This window comes from Dendronephthya gigantea, unplaced genomic scaffold (assembly GCF_004324835.1).
Source record: "Dendronephthya gigantea isolate DGI-Jeju-01 unplaced genomic scaffold, DenGig_1.0 000123F, whole genome shotgun sequence".
Taxonomy (NCBI): Eukaryota; Metazoa; Cnidaria; class Anthozoa; order Malacalcyonacea; family Nephtheidae; genus Dendronephthya; species Dendronephthya gigantea.
In genome coordinates, this window is record NW_021163133.1 from 40,008 (window position 1) to 65,674 (window position 25,667).

Below are 25,667 nucleotides of genomic sequence, written 5' to 3' on the forward strand. Positions count from 1 at the left end.
TACTTTTACAAGATATTGCTCGTAGATTTAAGATCTCGACAAGCAGTGTTTCTCATATTTTTAAAACCTGGATTCCCTTCATGCATCAGTTAATGCTTCCGCACCCTCCCAATTTTGCCCAGCCGTAAATCCATTCAAGATTACATGCCTTCATGCTTTAAGAAAGTCTTAACACCAGGAATATTATTGATTGTACTGAGTTTTTCATTGAAACACTATCATCATGCAGAAGCCAGTCTATCACATTTTCCAGCTATAAGAATTATAACACTGCCAAGGGTTTGATTGGAATTTCACCAAATGGGTATCCAAGTTTTGTTTCCAGCTGGTACGCAGGTAGCATTACCAGAAATTTGCGACATGATAATTTGCATGTATACTAATTTGCATTTAACTTTCAGCATAATGGCCTTCAACTTTCACTATAAAATACATATAGTAAATATACAAAACCTAAAAATGCCGTTGACCTAGATCTTGCCCACTGTTTGCCGACCTCTGGATCAATAGAACAGCCGTTTCCCAACGTTTTAATGATCGAATTACTTTCCTTAGGTATTTCTACGTTCGGCCAAATGATTGTGAACAAATGTGTATATAGCCTTCGTATTGTTCAAGTTCCAGACAAGACTGATAATATTTTTTAAAGTGATTGCAGTAAAAATCCGAGCCGTATAGAAAAGTTTATACACAAATACGAAAGAGAATATCTTAAACAATTTTTTTGGGTACATTATACGTCAATTCATCAACTACCTGAATCGAAATATTCGAATCAATGTGAGCGATTTTATAAGTTCGTGGACAGCACACGGACAAAACTTTGAGCAATATATTTTTAAATTTGGCCGAATGCAGAAATGCCCAAGCTAAAAAATCCTGTCACCAAAACGTTTCTAAACAGCTGCTCTACCGATCTAGAGGTCGGCAAACAGTGGGCAAGGTCTAGGTCAACGGCATTTTTAGATTTTGTGTATTTACTATATGTATTTAATAGTAAATGTTGAAGGCCATTATACTGAAAGTTAAATGCAAATTAGTATACATGCAAATTATCATGTCGCAAATTTCTGGTAATGGAACTAGCGACAAAAAAATCACTGGGGACTGTGGATTTCCAAATTTACTAGAGCCAAGAGATAAACTTATTGCAGACAGAGGTTTTGATATTGATTCTGACATGCCAAATGCGGTACTTCTAAATATCCCACCATTCTTAGGACAACCTCAATTTGCGGCGGCTAGAAAAATTGCATCAGTTAGGGTGCATGTTGAGCGAGCAATTGCATGGATAAAAAACTATAAAATATTACACCAAGTAATACCATTGACACTGGCTGATAGCCTTGACCAAATCTGGGGTGTTTGCTTCTATTTAACATTGTTTTTGCCCCCGATTATTGAGAAAAACAATCTTAGACTGTTAAAGTTGAGCCTTGACTTCTAATATTGCAAGTCCAAGTAATTTACTTTCTTGTGCTTTGTGTTAACACAAGTTACTCTAAAAAGAGTTTGTACAATATTATATATCTGTATCAACTGCTCAGGATTTGTCAATTAAAATTCTTATAACAAATATTGAGAATAAAAACATTGTTGAAACGAATTCTCTCAACATGTAAAATTTACATGTTGAGAGAATTCGTTTCAACAATGTTTTTATTCTCAATATTTGTTATAAGAATTTATTGTAAATCATTATTGGTAAAAACGACAACGTTGCACCAACTCACATTCAGTGTTGCCATGCTCTCTTGGATTTGATAGAAATAGTTGTGTGTCTTTTTCAGTTGGACTTTTCCATTACTTATGCCCGAGAAAAGGTTCTTGTCTTTGCATGCTTCCTCTATGCAAGCATCCTTTTTTGAGAAAGGACACTTGTCACTTAACAAGCATTCTGTAATAGCCTTTTCGTCCTTATATTTTCCCCATTGGTAGGGTTCAGGACGTTTAGCCTGTTTTAACTGGTTTTTAATTAATTTTGTTAAGCATCGGTGCTGGGAAAATTGTTTTCTTCAATTAACTACTACACCTAAATTTGATGTTGTGAGTCTCTTATTGCGCTCCTCAAACCATTTCCCACTGTGAAAGATTGATCCAATTTAGAGTACTTCTGAGTGTGTAATATTTGCAACATGCTTTAATTCTTTTACTGGATCACTGCAGCTATTAAATGATTAAACTGAAATGGACTGTAAATGATCTAAAACTTCATCACGGATAGCAGTGTCATTAAGATTCATAGTGAAGGATTCAGTGTGTCTCTTTTTAGTATTGAAGATTCTGGTGGGCAGCCTCAAATGCATATGGCTTACAATCATTTGACTCTAGCAACCGTCCTAAATAGCTTTCCACCCGACGAGACTTCAAACTACTTGCTAATTTCTTGATTTCAGTTCGTTGCATTACTTTAGCAAAATCTGGGGTAGGTTATACACTCCATTGGGCAGTTGTGCTCTTTTACGCTTATTATTGTTTTAATATCCTTCTCATAGACAGACTTTTTAAAAATTATGCTTTCATACAAGACTGCCTCGTCAGACCCCAGCTCTTCGCAAATTCTTAAAGAATACAACTTCCTACTAGCTTTTTTAACAATGTATTCTACGTGGCAATTCCACTTCAGGTCGTTGCTAATAATGAAACCTATGATCTTTAAATAAAGTCCAGTCATGACTTAACCTAAATACAACCTTTAGATAACGTTGAGATAACGTTGTGCGCTAGCTTAATTTACCTGTTGAACACCCCCCCCCCCCCTTTAAGACTATTGCAATAATGCAATAATGAAATTACCGAGGTGCATTCGGCTTCAATTCTTATGGTAAGACATCAATAAATCGTTTATCTGAATGACTAGAACCAAAGCTAGAACTAAAACGATATAACGATTTAGAAATCCAGCATCCTGCAGGATATTACCCTGTCGTTGTTTAATCTCCACTGGCCCTGTGCGCCTCATTGGCGCAATAGGCCTAGGCCCTAGATGATGATGATGATTGTTTAATCTGACGTAAAATCACTAAAATGTTACAATATACTTGAAAATAGGATATCAAATATCAAAGGATAAATCCTTATGCGAATTAATTTCGTCTTGAAATGACTAGACGGTGAAGACTGGCTAATCGGCTCTTGATTTCTGAGTAATCATTCAAAACTGTGTCGTTAATAGAAATACTTTGGGTAACAGAACAATTCCATCGTTTCTATGATGAAATAGACTCGAGGTTCGTATTTGATATATTGTGTTCATTGTTTTGGTCATGAGTTTTAATTATATAGTCGCCACGCAATGTGTTAATCTTGCCGTTTTACTTTTACCTAATGATCGTATATATATACATATATTTTACGACTTATTTGATGGGAAATAATTTCTATAATCCGACAGAGTTCTCTCCCTCCTGGCGGCAAACTGTCCATAAATTTATCAAAATTGAGGGAGTTGTGTTAAGCATAGTGCGATAGAGTTTGACTGTTTGTCGACCATTTGATTAGAATTTAAAGACAGCTCTCGCATATATGGCCTCAAAATGTAAAGGCATCAAACGTAATATTACGCTTGAAATCATACTCAACATCTTCTGTATAGTCGTCAGCCTACCAAAATTTCTACAAATAACAAAGGGGAAATCCGTCTGCGATATTCGTTTCAGTTTGAAATTATCAGACAAAACAGCAAAGAGCGAGTCTGCGTATTTATAAGTTATTTATAATCATTAAAAAATCAAAATGATATCTTGAGACCATTGCAAGGAACACTTTGGTTAATAGAACAATTCCATCCTGGTTGAACATGAAATAAAATCGAGGTTCATATGTATTGTGTTGATTGTTTTGGTTTCGAGTCACATACCACTGTGAAGTGCGCACCACATTCAACACCACATTGAACACGCATTCAACACGCATTCAACACGACAATCAACACGATATTCAAAAACACCATATGACTAATTTTTATCATTCAAACGTTCGAAATTCAAATATTGTTTAAAACCCTTTCCAAACATCTATAAAAAGGTTTATACGTTGTAACAAAACCGACAGAATCAACGTAAAATGTCCCAAAAAAAAAAAATTATATATATTACCAACATTTATCGCCAATTTTGTAATTCGCGCTGCAAAGAACAATTTCCTAATTTTCTCAACCCCGATTCCATAGAATGATAGAAATCCTTTGAACTTCTGTATTTACTGGAGAGTAATGCGCGCTTTCAAACAGCATGTAACATGGAAGTGGTTCGGCCGTAGAAATATATATAAAATTCCGTCTTGAAATCAAACATATTTGCACGCGCGTCTTTTATAAACTAATTAATAAGTAACAGTTATTCTGCGAACTCGAGTCGTATATGAGCTGTACACAAACTTTGCCGCCCTTTCGGTTCATTTTGGTGTGCTATTATCCAGGGGCGGATCCAGCATATTAGGTGACTGATGCAAAAACGTAAGAATGCAGCCGTTAGGGGGGTCCGGGGGCACTCCCCCCCGGAAAATTTTGAAATTAGATCCTCGGAAATGCGATTTCCAGCGTTCTGAGCGAAGTTTTAATGCAAATTGTATATCGAAAAAATGACCGACTTTTGAAAAAAATATTATGAAATATTTTAGTTTATTACCAACATAAACTAGAATATTTCACTGGTATGATCACAAAACAAAACATAACATTTATGTTTTGTCTAATTACAAACGAAATGTAATTGAGCTTACCTCTTCTCCACAACAACACAAATAAACAGTCAGAGTACATACAGTACCTATATACACCAACTTCTGCCGTTTATTCCGCGAATTGTAGAATCGTAATGGAAGAAGAGGCATAACCAAATTTTTACTGCACATATTAAAAGCAGTGAAAACCTGACCATACCCCCACTGCCATGTTGGGCGAATTGGCATTAGTGGCAGGACATCATGTGGTATAACAACGGAATCAATAAATTCAATGCAGGCACTGGAAAATGTTCCAATTTAAGTTTCAAGATCAGGCGATGTTCTCCAAGACTCCAACAGCAGCAGGATAAAGTATAGATATTCAATGCAGTTCAATTGAAAATGTTCCAATTTAGGTTGATTTTATAAAGTTAAGTTTCAAGATTTGGCGATGTTCCCCAACAGCAGCAGGATAAAGTATAGATATTCAATGCAGTTCACTTCAAAATGTTCCAATTTAGGTTGATTTTATAAAGTTAAGTTTTAAGATTAGGCGATGTTCTCCAACAGCAGCAGGATAAAGTGTAGATATTCAATGCAGTTCCATTGAAAATGTTCCAATTTAGGTTGATTTTATAAAGTTAAGTTTTAAGATTTGGCGATGTTCTCCAACAGCATCAGGATAAAGTATAGATATTTAATGCAGTTCACTTGAAAATGTTCCAATTTAGGTTGATTTTATAAAGTTAAGTTTTAAGATTTGGCGATGTTCTCCAACAGCAGCAGGATAAAGTATAGATATTCAATGCAGTTCACTTGAAAATGTTCCAATTTAGTTTGATTTTATAAAGTTAAGTTTTAAGATTTGGCGATGTTCCCCAACAGCAGCAGGATAAAGTGTAGATATTCAATGCAGTTCACTTGAAAATGTTCCAATTTAGGTTGATTTTATAAAGTTAAGTTTTAAGATTAGGCGATGTTCTCCAACAGCAGCAGGATAAAATATAGATATTCAATGCAGTTCACTTGAAAATGTTCCAATTTAGGTTGATTTTATAAAGTTAAGTTTTAAGATTTGGCGATGTTCCCCAACAGCAGCAGGATAAAGTGTAGATATTCAATGCAGTTCACTTGAAAATGTTCCAATTTAAGTTGATTTTATAAAGTTAAGTTTTACGATTTGGCGATGTTCTCCAACAGCAGCAGGATAAAGTATAGATATTCAATGCAGTTCACTTGAAAATGTTCCAATTTAGGTTGATTTTATAAAGTTAAGTTTTAAGATTAGGCGATGTTCTCCAACAGCAGCAGGATAAAGTTTAGATATTCAATGCAGTTCACTTGAAAATGTTCCAATTTAGGTTGATTTTATAAAGTTAAGTTTTAAGATTTGGCGATGTTCCCCAACAGCAGCAGGATAAAGTGTACATATTCAATGCAGTGTTTAACTTTAGGTATGCTTCTCTTCATTATCATCAAATATGTCCAAAAACTGCATTCGGGTAGGATTTTGTCTTGCAAAAGAATTGATCACTTGGTCAACGTTGACACCGAGGTCATCATTTATATGCATCAAGGCTAACCCATTCAATCTCTCATTCGTCATTGTGCTCCTTAACCATGTCTTCATGCGACGCAAAGCCGAGACGGAACGCTCACATTCACAGGTGGTGACAGGTATAACTGCTAATATTTTAAGGGAAACAAAAATGTTTGGAAATGCAAGTTCATTGCAGTTTCTTAAAGTATCGGCAATGTTATCGTATTCCACTTTTTCGTGCCCTTTCTTCCAACTGGTTTCCCACAACTCTAACTCTGCATGGATCGCCCTAAAGTTAGGCATATCATCGCGATAAGTGGACACAAATTTCATGAACTCGGTCTTCCAATTTATTCCCTTACAATGAAGAAAATTGCGAGGAAGTATATAAAAACCATTGTAGAGTTTGCACATTTCTGAAGGAAACCGATAATCAATCTCCGCGATGACGTGATCAATAAGTGGAATGGTTACTGTTAATCTGTAGTAATCACGTGCTGTACTGGTAGGATGATTATCACGTTTCGTTTGAGCTTTACATACCCGGGGAAAACACTCAGCCACGTCGAGGTTATTAGCTAATTCTAACAGCTTGTCGTAATATTCATTGTGGAATGAATCTACAGAGGCACGTAGTTTTGCCATTTCATCCTTTAAAAGATTAATCTGTTTTATTGATTCCGCAATATCGATTTTTTTCTTTTGTAATTGGACCGTCAATGACAAAGTATGATCCAGAACATGTTGGGTGATAACGAGAGCAGCCATAAATTCAAATTTCTCCACGTTACGAAAATGAGACTGGGCGTCACTAGCTGATCTGGGAAATGGCTCTTCCTGCGATCCTCCAAACTGCATAAAATTAAGTGTTTCGTAGATAACTTCGAATGCATCCAGAAAACCATCGAGGGAAGTTATTCGTTCTACCCATCGTGTCGTGGAAGGCTTTGCGAGCTTGTTACGGGTTAAACCAAACTCTTTCATCTTTTTACTTAGATACTGCGAGCGGATAGGGGAACTGCTAAAAAAGCTAGCGATCTTTTGTGCCTGACTCAACATATTTTTCACTGGGAGAATTGAACACGCTTTGGCAACAATAAGGTTTAAACGATGACTGGAGCAATGAACATACAACGCCTTCGGGTTTTTCTCTAATATTCTCCCAGAAACACCTTTTACCTGGCTGGACATAGCACTAGCACCGTCATATCCCTGGCCTCGACAATTTTGAAGGGGAAGCCCGACATCTTCAAGTGTACCTTCAACATTATTCGCCAATGCGAGACCAGTCATACCTTCTTGGCAGTCGACAAACCTAATGAATCTTTCGTTGATTTCTTTATCACCATCAACATACCGCAAAACGATTGGCATTTGTTCCTTGTTACCACAATCAGCTGCCTCATCTGCGAGAACCGAGTAAAATGGAGAATTGCTGTTGTTTATCTCCGAAATAATTTGGCTTTCGATTTGTTTACCAGAGATCTTGACCAGCTTATTTTGTATAGTCTTGGAGCGGTACGTGGCATTCTTCTTTGCATTCTTAAAATGATCGGCAAGAACCTTATCACCACCACTAACTCTGTAATTTAAAAACGCCTGAAAATTGCCCGGATTGGTGGAAGAGTAATGCTGCGAGTCATCTCGATGTCCTCTCAAAGCAATATTTTGTCAGCCAGCCAGAACAACTGTCTCAACCATTGCACATAGTATCTTTCTATTATAAGCAATTCGCTCACTTCTCAAGTTGTCAGCCTGCTCATCTATTCCTTTCATTTCCCCCGACATTACGCTGTTGAAGTGTGTCAACCTTAGCATGGAATCGCAATGAAATATAGAATGTTTGTCGTGGTCGTCAAGTCTTTTTGCAGCACTTTGCCAGTTAGTTAATGGCTCCTTAAAAAGATTGGTAAGCTTCGAGCCATTATGACCTACTTCTTTACCAAAAAGCACACAACATAGGCAAAATGCACCGTCATAAAGCCTAGAATAGCACAACCACGACCAGCGACTGAACCACTGAAAAGAAAACTTGCGGCGATTTGGCTTCATGTGGTTAGAACCAAACTCACGAAAAGGGAAAATATATGAAGAAGGTGGACGCCAATGATTCTTTATTATATTAAATTTAGTATCATCATCAATCTCATTGGCAGTCCCAACAAAGTTGCCAATGTCTAAAGGATCAACATCACCAGAGTTATCAGCTTTTAATTTTTTGCAAAATGCCTGTTCACCAAGATCATGCAAACGCTTAACCGGCCCTAAAATGACCAAGATATGACCAAACTCAGTCCTTCTTTCAAGTATTAATAAATGATAATGAAATGGTAAAACCTGTTATATTTCACATAGCACATTGCACAATATGGCTAGGGAAGGGCAGTTTATCATATCACACCTTTACCTATAATGGATTTGTTCATTACTGTAATCTATATTATTACTAGCTGTACAGGAAAATACATACCACTTTTTGGTTTTCCTGCTGCTTTTGGAAATTTGAATTCAATTTTCCTGCTGTTGAAAATTTGTCCAGACCAAATATTTTCCGATTCATTCCAGTATCTACACATATTTAAAATTTTAAATACATTAGGTAGTGTACATACTTACCATAACCCACTAAGCCTTGATACAATACACTACATGTCTGTGTTGTGTACTTGTATACAATGTGAAATAATCCTAACCTGTATCCACTAATCCATCTTTTTTGACTACCACTTTCTCAGCCCCTGTCAAATAATGCAGCCCATTTAAAATTTATCATAATGTCACTGAATCAGTCTAAGGAGAGTGGGAGACATTGATGATAGGAAGGCATGTAGGAGTTTCTTAGATTTGTCAAAGGCATACCTTGAGAGACTGTATCTCCTTTCCCTGATTTTTTTAGAAGATCAGTAATTTTAGGTTGCCCCTTGGAAACTTTGTTCTGTTGTGAGACCTCAGTTTTAGCATTACTTCCTCTGGGTTGAAATTGAATAAGTGGAACAAAATGGTTTGGTTGAAAGGTTGTATCCAAACCAGGAAGAGTCGTAATACCATCAGTTGACCACAAAAAGATGAGTTGGACATCTTCAACAGATTTTCCTTTAAATAATGCATTTACTGCTCTTGGAGAGATTTTGCCATTCAAAAACTTAGAATACTTAGTCTCTTTGCCAATATTCTCTGGGTAAACAGTGGTGATGTCCATTCCAGTCACAGTTGCCAAAGCAAACATACAGAGAAGAGAAGAAAAGGTACCATTCACTGCATTCCTTAATGCCTCTCGAGTAACAACTACAGCTCTAGTAGAAGGATCCATTCTGTCATAACCATCAGCCAAAGCACCATCAGAAGCAGTTGCAGAAAAAGCAGAATTCTCAGTATGAAAGATATGAGACTTCTCTTTAACATAAGGATGGAATGCATAAAACTGTTGATTGGTGAATAGCTCTATGCTGGTCAAGTCTCGCAATAAGCACCAGAGGTCCTCTTTTCCACAGAGCAGTTTTGAGCAGGCTCTGTAAAGGCAATTACCATCACCTCTAGTTCTAGGAAAATTTTAATAATCATTGAAATAGTAAAGTCAGTTTTCAAACATCCAGTTATGACATTGGCCTATCTGGATCTTCCCCTTAAACTACAGGGTAACAGAGGGTAAACCCCCTTAAATCCCCTTAAACTACAGGGTTACAGGGTAACAGAGTCCCTGATGGGCTAATTGGGCAACAAAAATATGAAAAAATGTCATAAAAAATTCAGGGGCAACAGGGACTGTGCTGAATGCTGATTGTGCATCTACCTCAAATTACCTATTAGGAAGTGGGAACTTTTAAGGGTTGCATGAAAAATTTCACTCTAGTAATTTTTAATGTACTTCATGTAATAGCAGCAATATGTAGTATTAGGTTATTAGGCTCAAGCCAGGGCGCTCAAGCATACCGTAATTACTCGAATAAACGCCTCCCTCGAATAAACGCCGCCCTCGAATTAACGCCGCAGATACAAGCAAAAATATCATTAAACGCCGCCCTCAAATAAACGCCGCAACCTTTTCGTCATTGCGGCGTTTATTCGAAGTATTTATTTATAACCACGGTTCAATTTTCATATATAATGATATAAATAGAAAAGACACATAACTTTTATACGTAGTTTTTTTGGGGACTGATTGTATTGGTTGAATTGGCGTTTAAATTACACAATAAATTCAGAGTTGTTACGAGTTTGCAATAAACGCCTCCCTTGAATAAACGCCGCCCTCGAATAAACGCCGCATCTTATTTGCTAAAAATTTAATAAACGCCGCGGCGTTTATTCGAATAATTACGGTATGCCCTATTTTAGTATTTTGTAATATGTAAATTTATGCAAATTTCAGCATTTCACAGAATGCTATTATTTGCGAGTATGAATGAAATAATGACAAAGTTAACACCCAACGGCCAAAACTTACTTCAGTGCTCGCAGTTCGCCACTCTGCCACACATTTGTAATATGTCTGGGAACAAGTAGCTCGGCATAAAGATCCCTTACATGTGTTCCACTTCGAAATGGATCCCATTTTTTCGCTTGTAAAATTAACGTAGAAGCTTTCATCCCACATTTCCTTCTTACTGCTTCGATTTCGCCAGGTTTATCCGTTTATTATCTCGAAACAACGAACAAAGATCGTATTTTATTTGCATACTTTCCGCCATGATGACTCAAGTAACGTGCGTACAATGTCGCATGCAGAGTATCGCGATTGTCCACGCATTATGGATTTGCGCATCAGTCAAACGCGATATTTTGGATCGCGGGCTAAACGCATCAGTCAGCATCCATTTCCCAACGTTGCGTATGCACGAAAACTATAGTTTTTATGACGTTGCGTTGGGGAAACTCGGCCAAAGAGACTCGGGACTGTTGCGCCACTGATGCGCATTTCTCCCCCAACATTACGTAGTGATGCACTCTTTTCCCAATGTTACGTAAACGCGTCCACTGACCGTAATATGATAATGCATAAGAGTCAGAGTGGGTGCATAATCGACATATTTGGGGATATAATGTCGCGACAACCAAACGTACAACGAGAGAAAGACGAAATTTTCATTTAAAATTTCAAACATCGTCTCGCTTTGCCTTGTTTGGATTTATTAACAATCATTTTTTGTTTTTTACGAATTTTAGCAGAGTGTAACCCGAAAAGAAAGTAAATATTATACTTTATCAGAGATTTTTAGAAAATTCCGTATTTATTGCAATTTTCCATATTTAGTGTTCAATTATTATGCTCGTGAAATTTTGACTGATGCATTCGCATCACTCGCATCTGTCTGGATCCGCCCCTGCTATTATCAACTAAACCTTGGATTTCTATTTCACTCAACTTCCCAAATCTTTCAGCCATTTTGTTTACTTTCTCTACTAGACAGATATGAGCTAATATCTGTCTACTAGCCAGCCAATGAAATTGCAGAATACCTCATATCTGGCGCTTGTGTATATAATAATACCTATTAGCGCGCAACAAAGCCGGGCGACAGTAATTCCAAAAGAATCACAATTTTCTCGCCCGCTATTTTATGGAATTTAGTGTAAAGTATACTAAATTTATCTCTATCAAACTCGCAATTAAACTGCCCTTTCTTATGAAAAACGTTGAACGAGGAGTGAAGCCGGGACAAAAGTGTTTGTGTGAATTCACTTATTTAATTTCATTGTTTATCAATTTATTCCCTCTGAAACTTACGAAAAAACATTCTAACAATATTTATTTAACAACAAACTACAGCTAAATTTTCTTTTTTATATGTTTTATGAGCACATAACAACAAATATTTTTTGTTTTGTTGCCTGCAAATCTTTTTGAAGTAGTGATCGTTTTCGAACAAACTGTTTACATTTTCCTTATAATTTCACCACGCCGCGGTTCGAGGTATGCTTTAATCAGCATTGATTACAAAATTACAGTCTAAATCGTTAAAATAAACGATAAATCCGAACGAATGTAACTTCGCCGCTAAACAGTTCATGTTTTCCTTATGTTCACTCCTGAAAAGGCCCTCGCGAGAATGTCTCGCAACATGTACACGCGTGTCTGGAGGTAAAACACGCGTGTCTGGAGGTAAAATTTGGCTTCAATAATTTTGGCTATTTTAATCAGGAGGTAGCCTTCCAGTTCTTTTGAGTTCAATGGTTACGCCAAACAACTATAAAATTCCGTCTTAAAATCAAACGTGTCGAATGTCGTGCGTACTTCACACTTTGGTGAGTTTGAGTTTGAGTTTGAGACAGAATTTCATACACTTCGAAAGAGGAATCACTTGAACATAACAAAACTCTTGAATAAGTGTGTCATTCTGTACTATTTACGAAAGTATGGTGAAGTGTGGAATGGAGGCTGAGAAAATTGCGATTGTTTAACGAGTAGTCTTTTCGCGTTTCTTAATTTATTAATAATGCCCAGGCATGTCTTCATATATAGCAATTTTCTCCGCCCCTATTTTATAGAATTTCTTCAAATCTCCGTATTTACTTGGAAATAATATGCTCTTTCAAACAGTGTGTAACATGAAACACGTCGATATGTAACACGTAATCACAGGATTAATTTTCGCAGGCTGTTGTAAAGAATTATCTCGTGGTTGGCATCACCGTATAAGTAACCACGAATAACAATATTGATTTTTAATTACATGAAGTAGATAGATTCGCACCTAAATTCGCTCCTGTTATTGTTAGCATATAATAAAAAATATAATAATAAAACTATGGCTTTATAGGCTAATACTATGATAATTGATTAAGTATAAATGGATAAAAATGTAGATGTCACTGGGGCGATATTGGAGCTATACTAGACTTTCACTAACAATATAGCGAATATATAACGACGAATGCTATATCAGAGAGGGACATATCTCATATCTATATTTATAGGCTCTCAATAATTTCAAATGGACTAATTTTTGATCGAACTAACAAGAAGAAAAAATAATCATAATTGGAAAGAGCATATTTAAATAAGTGCATGGTTATATTTTTCGTAGTTTACAACAATTCTCAGCCAAACTTGTCAGTTTTACTAATTTTATTAAGCTCCTTGAGAAAATTTCCTTTTTATCGCTGAGGTAAGAAATTAGTCTAAAGCACAAGTCGTTCTTTTACGGACCAAATTAATTTTATTACATAAAATTTAGAGTACGCGCATGCTGATTTGTCGAGAAGCTTGTTTATATAACTTATAGAAACACGGGACTAAATTTTCACGGCGAAATTAACAGGCGAAGAGATGTAATGTGAATTTGTAATTAAATCGAATTATGATATATGTACAAAATCTTTTTATTCAGTTATATTTTAAAAGAAATAGAAAGAAAATTTTCCTGGGGTTTTTTCCATCGATTATTTGTCGCTCTCCCAAACTCCCAGGTGTGTTTCTACAACTGTAAAGAAACACGGAAAATGTTTTTTATTTCTTAAATACAAAAACTTAAAAGCATTTGTTAGTATAAATCGTAATGACAGTTTTAATGACAATTAATGATATGTATCTGGGGCCTAAACAATAGCTAAATTAGTGCTACGAAACGAGAATTTTTTTTATCCAAAACAACTTTCTGTGCTCAAATATGATTGCATAATATCTTCATACGGACAAAATAATCAGTGAACAGGGCCCGGTTGTACGAAAGTTGGATAACGCTATCCACCGGATAGTGGCTTTTTCACATGCTTTTAAAATCTCCTGTTGTTGCATATAATTTTGATAAAATGTTAGCATTCTTAAATTGAGGATTCTCTTTAATAATTTTTCGTCCCAAAGATGAAATTTTATTGCTTTTCAAGCATTTTTAGAACGGTTGAAAAAATCACAATTCTGTGGGTAGCGCTATCCAGCCTTCGTGCAACCAGCCCCAGTGTTCCTACAGGGAAAAGGCTACGGATTAATTAATTGACTCTTTCGGCCCTTTCTACGAAATTGATATTTCGCATTTGATATTTCGCATAAGCACCGTTATTATGCAAATTAGCTTTACTGCAGGAATATGCTAATCTACGGAACAGGAATTTTGAATTATGTATATATAGTATGTAATTGCATCGAAAGGTAATCCAAATGATTAAAATACAAGATTAGCTGTTTTGAATGTGGCTTTGGCGGTAGATTATCCCCCCCCCCCATATACGGATGAAAGGGATGCCGCCATTGACGTCACAGTAGGTTGCCACGCGAACATCATGTGGGAATACACAATAGTTTCACGTGAACATGTGTGGTGTATATTAGCGTACAATGACGTCACACCAAATGTACACGTTAGTTTCACATTTCATAATATCGTGTTTGTAAAAGGTACTTTGGGCGAATCGGTGTTAGCGATTGTAAATGTAGTGTTGTTTGCTATGATTGGGTGATTTTATATGTTTATCTCGATATTTCATTCACATCTTTTATGGATTTGATGGCTCTTAAAAGAGCCGTTTTTTATGTTTTTATCGTTCATATTCTAACAATGCACGCTCCATATGCCTCGACTTCAACTTTTGCGCAATGCCGATGAGCAATTACCTCGATGATGTGATTCCCACATGTCTCAAATAAGTCAGGCATATAGAAAAGATTATCTGCTTTAAGGCATCCAAGAACTTCTAAGTTTATGCTTGGTATTTGGAGTCCCTTACATACTGCGGTCAGCTCATCATGCTGATGACAAGTATATATGATGATGATAGTCAGGAACGTCTCAGGGATAAAAAGACAGAGAGGTTAATGCCAGCACGAAGGGCAGGCCAGAGTTAGCCACCACACACCTGGCCCGGTTTGGGAAAGGTCTCCCAGTCAGAGCACGACATTATTGGTAGGAACAAAACCATATTTATATCGATAACGATAAGGTAACTGTCGTCGAAAAATAAGTCTGGTTTATTAAACTCAAGTTAACGCTACACAACTAGATGTAAATATTGACAATATTTTGATTAATTTCTTTCAAAGCCGTCATCTTGAATATTTATGATACCGCGATAACTATAATGCAAAGCGCTTCGAATATTTAATAAGCTAGGGAATCGTCTATTCCAAGTTTTCACTCGGTACTTGATTTCGCGCGGGTAATAATTCGCAGTAGAATCCATCTATATTGTTATAGCAAATATGGCAAAACTCTCTCAATAAAGAGTAATGAAGAGTGGACTACCTGAGTCCTATTTAGTTGGAAATTCGAATTTTTTTTTGTTTCTGTATGCGTTTTTTTAAACAAGGCTACATTTTCATAAAGACTTCTCAAATTCGCTCTTTAAAACGTTTAAATTAATTTCTAGGATCAGCAATGTCTGGTCTACCGTGGGAAAGCGAGGAAAGTCAAAACTACATTCGAGCGGAATATATTCTCACTGATGCTGTAAGAAAGGAGTTGAGGAATTTATTTATTCATGAATGGAACAAACGTTACCAGGCTTCTCTCGAAGCATGGGATGACACAAACGTCAGTGGTAGTCAGTTGTTTAATCTCGAGAAAAAACGAAGAAGGCTAAATAAGACCATGCTTCAGTCCAAATTTCAAAATGGAAATACAAATGAGTGGGATTGTACCGTACTTTTTGATGCAATTCTTTATTCCAAGTCAATCGGTTGTAGTCTTAGTACAACAGAAAAGACTGAAATCGATATTCTTCGAAAACTGCGAAATGAAATAACTCATAATATACCTGACAAAGCGCTAACTGATAAAGACTTTCAAACCATGACTACAAAAGTTGAGAATGCATTGGGTGCATTGGGTCTGTCAATCAACGAGGTCGTTCGAATAAAAAACCTGTTTGCGTCATTTATAATTCTTCCCCCTGAACCAGCCCATGAAGTCGTTTACCGTTCTGACAAGATACACGAGATAAGACAAGACCTTGAAAAGTTGCGCAGTCATAACGATGGCAAACTTACATATTTGTACATCTCTGGGAATCCAGGCAGTGGAAAATCTCAACTCGCCAGACAAGTTTGTGAAGATATTTGCAAAGATGTTAATGCGAAAGACAAAGCAATGTTTGTAATGACATTGAACGGAAAAGATTTAGATTCTCTTCTTTATTCATATAAAGATTTTTGTCGTCGGCTGAATTGTAACGAGAGCGCATTGCAAAGTATTTCAAGTTCATCTAAACCTAAAGAAGAAAAAATAAAAGATTTAAGATCGCAAATATCTTGCAAAATAAAAAATTGGAAAAAGTGGTGGATCATCGTTGACTATGTGGAAAATCTAGAACTCATATCCCCACTACTGCCTTTGAAGGGAGACGAAGTTTGGAAGGACGGCCAAGTTATATTAACAACACAAACACAAATGCTGTCCACAAGACAGTACCTCAACTAAGCATATCTCACTTATTCATGGTATGAATGACCAAGAGTGTCGCCAGCTGCTTGTTCTATTATCGTGTACCGAGGTCAACGACCCATTACTAGATGAGATGGCGGAGAAGTTGGATCGTCAACCACTGGCAATGGCCGCGGCAGCCGTGTATATGAGAGAAGTAACCAATAGTTGCCCAGATTTTTCTTGGCGAGATTATTTACGAAAACTTGAGAAGGGTAAAAGGGGTTTAACCGAGGAACGTCTTCGGCAAATGAATTCAGCGGCATATTCCTCCACAATGAGCACGGCAGTGTTGCTAGCGGTTAGAAAATGTGCAGAAAATAACACAATCCTGGAACACGCTTTCAACCTTTTCTCTTTGTTATCTTTTGAACCATTACCACTTGATCTTGTTGTAAAATATATTCAGGAGCAACAGGAGGTAGATGCGGAGGACGTCATTACTGCAATAAAACTCTCCTCGCTGTTTGTTCAGGATGGTAGCAATGGTGATGTCCGCCTACATCGTGTTGTTCATGAAGCCGTCAAAACCTTTTGTCTTTTCGATAAATCTAAAAAAGATAATACGGAAAACAAAAGTACAAGCGAGGAAGAAAATATAACTCACATTTACAGGGTTGTCAAAATAATGAGTTACTTTAGTGAAAGAGAAGATAAAATCAAATCTATTCCGCATTTGAAAGCATTTCACAAAGAAATTATTGACAACATTCATTTTCCCGATCAAGCATTATACTTATTAAGCTTACGTTTCGAAAAAGCTGACATTTCTCAAATGTATTTATCTTTGGGGAGCACACTTTATCGCTTTTCTCAGTATGAACTGTCGATGGAATTTTTTCAACTGGCACTAAAAATTCAATTAAATCACCTTGGTCCGAATCAAACAGACATAGCAGCTTTATACAATAACCTTGGTGTGTTGTGTAGCGATAAAGGTGATTTTGATAATGCGAATGATTATTATCAACGCGCACTGAAAATTCAATTAGAGCATTTAGGACCAAACCATACTGATGTTGCGGGTTTGTACAACAACCTGAGTAATATGTGTAGCAGAAAAGGTGATCTTGATCAGGCTAGTGAATACTGTCAACGGGCACTAAAAATTCAATTGGAACAATTAGGACCGAATCATACTGACGTTGCCACTTCATACAACAGCCTGGGCAATGTGTGTATCAGAAAAGGTGATCTTGATCAGGCTAATGAATATTATCAACGGGGGCTAAAAATTCAATTGGAACAATTAGGACCGAATCATACTAACGTTGCGAGTTTATACAACAACCTGAGTAATGTATATCTCAAAAAAGGTGATCTTGATCAGGCAAATGAATATTGTCAACGGGCGCTAAAAATTCAATTGGAACAATTAGGACGGAATCATACTGACGTTGCCACTTCATACAACAGCCTGGGCAAAGTGTGTAGCAGAAAAGGTGATCTTGATCAGGCAAATGAATATTATCAACGGGCGCTAAAAATTCAATTGGAACAATTAGGACGGAATCATACTGACGTTGCCACTTCATACAAGCTCCTGAGTAATGTGTGTAGCCGAAAAGGTGATTGTGATCAGGCTCAGGTTTATTGTGAACGGGCGCTGAAAATCCAATTAGAGCAATTAGGACCGAACAATACTGACGTGGCCAATTCATACACCAGCCTGGGCAATGTTTGTAGCAGAAAAGGTGATCTTGATCAGGCTAATGAATATTATCAACGGGCGCTAAAAATTCAATTGGAACAATTAGGACCGAATCATACTAACGTTGCGAGTTTAACAACAACCTGAGTAATATATATCTCAAAAAAGGTGATCTTGATCAGGCAAATGAATATTGTCAACGGGCGCTAAAAATTTATTCGGAAAAATTAGGACCGAATCATACTGACGTTGCCAATTCATACATGCCCCTGAGTAATGTGTGTAGCCCAAAAGGTGATTTTGATCAGGCTCATGTTTATTGTAAACGGGCGCTGAAAATCCAATTAGAGCAATTAGGACCGAACAATACTGACGTGGCCAAGTCATACACCAGCCTGGGTCATGTGTGCTTTTGATCAAGCTTATGATTATTAGCAACGGGCGCTGACAATTCAATCCGAGCATTTAGGACCGAACCATCCTGAGATTGCTAATTTGGTAAAGGTTATCGCCATGATTAAAGATCTCTTTCAATAATTATTGTATGACGTTTAGCGTGATAATAAAAATTTATTAGAATTTGTGATAATTCTCTAAATCAGGTGAAGACCGTATTCAATATTTACGCCACTGGTAAAAAAGCGATCTCTTTCCAAAGTCATGTATATGCTTTAAACGTTCCTTGAACTGCGTTTAGTTTCAAGCACTTTCTTTAATTCTCGCAAAATGTGTGCAAAATGTTGGTTCAAATCTCGAAGGGTTGCAACAGTTATAACATGTACAAAATTATTCCAGCCGTCTTAGCGTAAAATTAATAATAATAATAATAAAAATAATAATTATTTTCAATAAACAGCTTATGACTAAGTTATTATTTTTTGATTTAGTTGTTTGATGCGTACTAATTTCATCCACAACTAGAGGCAGAACGCTAGATGGACAATGACCAATGATTTTAACAGCGGTTGCGTCATCCAGAAACCTAATTTGTCTTTGTCAGTTTCTCATCAGCGGGTTTACCACTTACCAAAACAGCAAAGAGTATGGGCCCAAGCTTTTTCTCGAGGAACGCTATGAGGCGTGAGGACGTAGATTATTAATCCTCGGACACTGTTCTCTATTCATAAGAAAGGATTTAATCCAACATATGAACACTGAGTAAATATTTAGATTAATATGTTCTTAGATGATTATATTGTGGTCAAATAAATAAATCAAACGCCTTACAAAAATCAGTAAATGGACAACTTACATTATAGATTTCGCGCCGCTAAGCATGACGGTAGGAGTTTGTAGGTTGCTTTCGAACGAAATGGCTGGCGCTGGAGGGGGTGATTTTATTCGGAGGAATATATGGCAGTTTTTAGACTATTTATTGCTTCAATCGAGATTCTTTTTCCTCTGCAAATTAATAAGGGCACTGTTCTCTATATTCTGAGAGATTTTGTGGAGTTTCTATCTATTAGCAGCCGAGAAATTACTCCGAGAGTGACATGCTTAAAAAACATACTTTGCAGAATTTACTAGGTGACATTTAGATCTCCGCAACAAAAGCAGGCGGTGAGTCGGCCTTTCATTATGCGATCGGCTGAATTTTTTTTTTTCAAGATATGCTGCTCGGATAGTTCCTTGCATTCGATCTCACAGTTGTTTTGCATGTTCGCGCATTAAAATGGTATTTGAGGCCTCGTGATATTGACAACCTCTGTCGCATTTGTGCTCGAATTTACCCTGAACTGTCTTTTCATTAGATTCCAAAAAATCCTGATAATTATTAAAAGAAAAAGGGGGTAACACTTTTGAAAAAAATGGTGTAAGAGATCCCAGTTCAAGCCATACGGTGTGTTCAATGCCAAGAAAAAGGCCCAATGCAGAGTAACAGTTGACAATAATAATTATTCACAATGTTCATCAAGTTAAACTAGTAAAGAAATAAGAGATGATACAGTCACTAGAGAGATTAATTAATTCTACAGGTGTTGAGGTTGGGGATTTGGGGATACTAAAAAAACAATTAAGGTGGCTCCCTACAATTTTTTAAAATATTGAAAACTTGTGGTTTTGATTTCAAATTTTAGCAGGACATTTCTTGCTAAGGAAAAGAAATTTCCCAGATATATTAACCAACATTCTAACAGTTAGAAATGGTCGGCATTAGATCATATCAAACTAACGTACATGACGTCATAAATTTTGCAATAACGGAAGTATAATAACAGAAGTCTTACATGAAGTCTTTTTAGAGCTGGTTAATAAAAATGATAAAATAAAAATGGCGATGAATGATGATACATTTATACAATAATAAATAATTACGAAAGTGTAAATGTCTGTTACCCTCATACCCAGTATAAGAGTGATCATATACTTATGTAATAGTATCTCTGGCTTTACCTTAATTACGGTTAGGGTTAGGGTTATTGAAAATTTTATGACGTCATGTACGTTAGTTCGATATGATCTAACGCCGACCGTCAGAAATTGCCCATAAGCATGACGTCATTACCGTTGTTATGGTAACAATGGCGATTCAATATGGCCGACATTTTATCTCTTCACGCATTTTGCTCGAAAACAAGTTCGGTTACCCCAATTTTTATTTTATAAAAAGTTTTCTTACAAAAAAATAGAAAACTCGAAGCAGTTAAAAAAAATTCTATTGAGCCAAAATTATTAAAAATTAAAAAACGTGATTTTACGTTATAGAAATTTTTTGGCTCAATAGAATTTTTTTACACTTGCTCAAATTTCCCAATTTTTTGAAAGAAAATTGGGGTAACCGAACTTGTTTTCGAGTAAAATGCGTGAATAGGTAAAATGACGGCCATATTGAATCGCCATTGTTACCATAACAACGGTAAAGACGTCATACCTAAAGACAATTTTCGACTGTTGGAATGTTGGTTAATATATCTGGAAAATTTCGTCTCGTTTAGGAAGAAATTTCCTGCCAAAAATTTCAATCTAAATCATTAGTTTTCAATATTCCTAAAACTGTAGGGAGCCACCTTAAGAAGCAACAAAAACAGCATGAAGAACTAGATATCAAAAAAGTACAATTAAGTGCTTTCCGATTAGAAAGATTCATAGCAAGTTTTAAAGCTTTTTATGAGTACCTTTCTCCGGCCTGTGAACACCTTGTGTATCATGGTTCCAACACTGCTCCTATAACTTCAGCATCGCAAACAAATTGTGGTAAACAAAGATCAATGTCCCCAGAAAAGGGATTATTTCCTTGTGCTGACAAGATTACGTTTAGGCTTACTTTTACAAGATATCGCTCATAGATTTAACATCTCGACAAGCAGTGTTTCTCGCATTATTACAACCTGGATTGCCTTTATGCATCAATTAATGCTTTCGCACCCTCCCAATTTGGCCTAGCCGTAAATTCATTTAAGATTACATGCCTTCATGCTTTAAGAAAGTCTTAACACCAGGAATATTATTGATTGTACTGAGTTTTTCATTGAAACACTATCATCATGCAGAAGCCAGTCTATCACATTTTCCAGCTATAAGAATTATAACACTGCCAAGGGTTTGATTGGAATTTCACGAAATGGGTATCCCAGTTTGGTTTCGAGCTTATACGCAGGTAGAACTAGCGACAAAAAATCACTGAGACTGTGGCATTCCAAATTTACTAGAGCCAAGAGATAAACTTATTGCAGACAGAGGTTTTGATATTGATTTTGACATGCCAATTGCGGTACTCCTAAATATCCCACCATTCCTAGACGGGAAACCTCAACTTGCGGCCGAAGACGAAGCCACAACTAGAAAAATTGCATCAGTTAGGGTGCATGTTGAGCGTGCAATTGCACGGATAAAAAATAGGTACGCAGCAGATCTTTGTCATCTGAGTGGTATCATGGATTTGGCTGGCAGAATAACTAGTGCTAATAGTTGTACCCGTTTGTCTTGCATTTGGAGTTCGAAGTCGCACCATTCAGTTTACCTTTTTTCAAAGGTGACAGGTTGTGTATGTAGCCAATAACGGCCGGATTATTTCTCCGCGAAGCCATGAATATCGTCGGATTAAACTGATTAACTGAATCAGCACGGTAAACTGGGTGTGACTTTTTATACTAAAGCGCGTGGTTGACACTACTGTACAGGGTATCTCAAAAAAAACGCGAACACTTAAATATGCAAGAATGTTAATATTGTTCGGGTTTGCACCATAGTTCAGCTAAAATGACTTTTAGCATTTTAAATAAGGATTAAGAGCCATTTTCAATTTCCAGAGGTGCGTATCTATTGCGCTTTAGAGCTGTATTAATGTTCTGCATATTTAAGTGATTGCGTTTTTTTTAAGACACCCTGTAGTCCAAAGAATGCGCCATGTCATTACCGGAGGTCATTGGTGCATGTGTAAAATCCTTTGTCAGTCAGAGAAGAATACAATGGATCAGTGAGGATCGGCATGTTATTATCACTGTTCATTGCTGATGATTAATGAAGGGTCTCATTCTTTCCTAAATAAGCAAGCTATTTTACTCACCATGCCAATAATTACCACATTCATTGATCATATTCAATGATGGCAGTAAAGCTAATGCTGAAGTGAATGACGATGCGTGACGATGTATAAAATAATTGGGATCTCGTTCAGACCTGTTCGGCCGAAGCATAATTTTAGGTAGAATGACACGGCCTTTTATTTTGCGTTCCTGCCTCTACTTATGTTTACAGAAACTGATTGCGCATGTGAGCTATATGCTAAAGTTTCAGCCGACAGCATTCACATCTACAAATATTACATGTTACTATTAAAGTATAGAAATTGCATTTGGTTTTGCAACGCATCCGCCGTATTGATTAACTCCAAATTTCATAAAATATGAGCGATTAGCCGTTTTCACATCAGAAGACGAACAAATCGTCTATAGACAAACAAATCGCCTGCTGTCGGCGGTCTGCAGGTGTTCTCTAAATACTGTAGCTGTTTTCACACTAGAAGACCATATGTGTCGTTTAAATATTGATTATTATATTTGAGTAAGACGTGCAAAGTTCAAACAGCTCAAAAATGTAAGCAAAACAACGTACGTATAGAAAAGCTGTGTTGATACTAAAATAATTTGCATTTGAATTGCATATTTGATTGCACCGGAAAGGTTGGCGATAAATGACGAAAACTGCCGAGTGTGACGTACATCAGTTGTGTGACGTAGTGCTGAGTGTGACGTCATGGTCCAAGACAAGCATTCAAGAAAGCAAGCAATCAAGCAAGCCTCTGACATAGTGGCTACGCGGTAGTCACAAAAACTATAGAATATTACACCAAGTAATACCATTGACACTGGCTGATAGCTTTGACCAAATATGGGGTGTTTGCCTCTATTTAACATTGTTTTTGCCCCCGATTATTAAAGAAAAACAATCTTATAGACTGTTAAAGTTGAGCCTTGACTTCTAATATTGAGAGTCCAAGTAATTTACTTTCTTGTGCTTTGCGTTAACATAAGTTACTCTAAAAAGAGTTTGTACAATATTATATATCTCTATCAACTGCTCAGGATTAATCAATCAAAATTCTTATAACAAATATTGAGAATAAAAACATTGTCAAAACGAATTCTGTCAGCATGTAAATCATTATTGGTAAAAACGACAAAGTTGCACCAGCTCACATTTAGTGTTTCCATGCTGCCTTGGATTTGATAGAAATGGTTATGTGTCTTTTTCAGTTATGCCCAATGCAAGAAAAAGTTCTTGTCTTTGTTGAGATATGCTCTAAATATCCAAAATAAGATTAATTAACATAACTGAACCACAATGTCATATATGAAAGAATGTAATCTTTGACTACCAGAAATACCAACATAAAAATAGTTGTTGCATGTATCAAAATTGTAGACCTTATATGGTAATGAAATGTAATATGTCAAATAGTTAGCATAGATATAATTCTGTATATATATATGAGTGATTTGTATGATTAAAATATATTCCTTTGTAAAACTCCTAAGTTGAATGTTGTGCTTCGTATATTCATAAAAGAGCGATGGCAACGGTACAAACCTCAACAGGTTATGGGCCCAGGAGAACTCTGGTCTTCGATGGAAACGAATCGAAGTACGAATTATGGGAGGTAAAGTTTTTATCGTTTATGCGGATCCAAAAACTTTACAATATTTTTGTGCCTAGTAGCGATGAGCGTGAGCTAGATGAGTCGAAGAATGCCGATGCCTTCGCCGAACTTGTACAGTGTTTAGACGACCGAAGCTTGTCCCTAGTGATACGGGAGGCAAAAGATGATGGTCGAAAGGCTTTAACCGTGCTGAGGGAACACTATTAAGGAAAAGGAAAACCCAGAATTATAGCTTTGCACACTGAACTGACTTTGCTGAGAAAAGGAGAAAGCGAGTCCACAACGGACTACATCATACGCGCGGAAACCGTGGCGACAGCACTCAAAGCAGCGGAGGAAATAATAAGCGACGGTTTACTAATTGCAATGGTTTTAAAAGGTCTTCCAAAGAACTATAAAACATTCTCTACGGTGATAATTCAACGCGAAAACAGATGACGTTCAGCGAATTTAAAACAGCGCTGCGAAACTACGAAGAAAGTGAGAAGAGTTGCCATAGTACGGAAGGCAAAGACAACGTGATGTTTGCCGCCAAAACGAAATTCGACGGAAAATGCTTCAAATGTGATAAGAAAGGCCATAAGAGTTCTGAATGTTGGCTAAAGAGCGAAAAATGGTGTGCCAAATGTCGAACCAAGACCCACAATACAAGAGATTGTAGAGCCGCAAAGAAGGACGCAGCGAAGCTTATCAACGGGGAAGTGAAGAATCAAGATTTGGATGAACATTCATTCGCATTTACGTTAAAAGATGGTAAAGGTAGGAGTACGAAGAATTTGAAGCTTCTCGTGGACACTGGGGCGACCAGCCACATAATTAATGATAGGTCTAGGTTTGTAAGCTTTGACAAGAACTTTGATCCAAACAGCCACTTTATAGAACTTGCAGACGGAAGCAAGGCTAACGTAGTTTTAGGAAAGGGAAATGCAATGGTTAAATTGTTTGATGTAAGGGGTAATGTACAAAATCTAATGCTAAGCGACGCACTTTATATACCGTCCTACAGTCAAAATATTTTTTCAGTTTCGGCAGAAATAGGTAGAGGAGGATCGGTTGCCTTAGGAGAACAGGTAAGTAAATACACTACAGCTGAAGGTCAGGTATTTGAGATAGAAGAGAGAGAGAGAGTTTGTACTATTTAAATAGTATCTCTTCTTCGTGTAACAATGCTACCTCCATTAATGAGTGGCACAGGATTTTAGGCCATTGTAACTTTGGAGATGTACGGAAGTTAGAACAGGTAGTCAAAGGTATGAAAATCACAGACCACAGAGAGATAGATTGTGAAGTGTGCATTCAAGGCAAAATGTGTCAGAGTAGAAACCGAGAGCCAGATCAGAGGGCTAATCAATATGGCAT

The 25,667-nt window shown here is 36.8% G+C and overlaps 1 protein-coding gene across 1 annotated transcript; it reads left to right on the forward strand.

Moving 5' to 3' along the window:
• Positions 1 to 3,085: 3,085 nt before the first annotated feature.
• Positions 3,086 to 24,515, forward strand: LOC114535735. Its single transcript, XM_028557043.1, has 4 exons — positions 3,086 to 3,230; positions 15,506 to 16,495; positions 16,539 to 17,747; positions 24,187 to 24,515. The coding sequence occupies exons 2-4, from the start codon at positions 15,514 to 15,516 to the stop codon at positions 24,513 to 24,515; spliced, it is 2,520 nt and encodes an 839-aa protein (XP_028412844.1). The 5' UTR covers positions 3,086 to 3,230; positions 15,506 to 15,513.
• The last annotated feature ends 1,152 nt before the right edge of the window (positions 24,516 to 25,667 follow it).

What these genes read in the sequence shown, in the direction of transcription:
- LOC114535735 (XM_028557043.1), top strand. Translation starts at nt 15,514, where the DNA reads ATGTCTGGTCTACCGTGGGAAAGCGAGGAAAGTCAAAACTACATTCGA. An exon ending in AGACGAAGTTTGGAAGGACG is followed by an intron (nt 16,496 to 16,538) that starts GCCAAGTTATAT and finishes GCTGTCCACAAG; the next exon opens with ACAGTACCTCAACTAAGCAT. An exon ending in CAATGTGTGTATCAGAAAAG is followed by an intron (nt 17,748 to 24,186) that starts GTGATCTTGATC and finishes AAAACTCCTAAG; the next exon opens with TTGAATGTTGTGCTTCGTAT.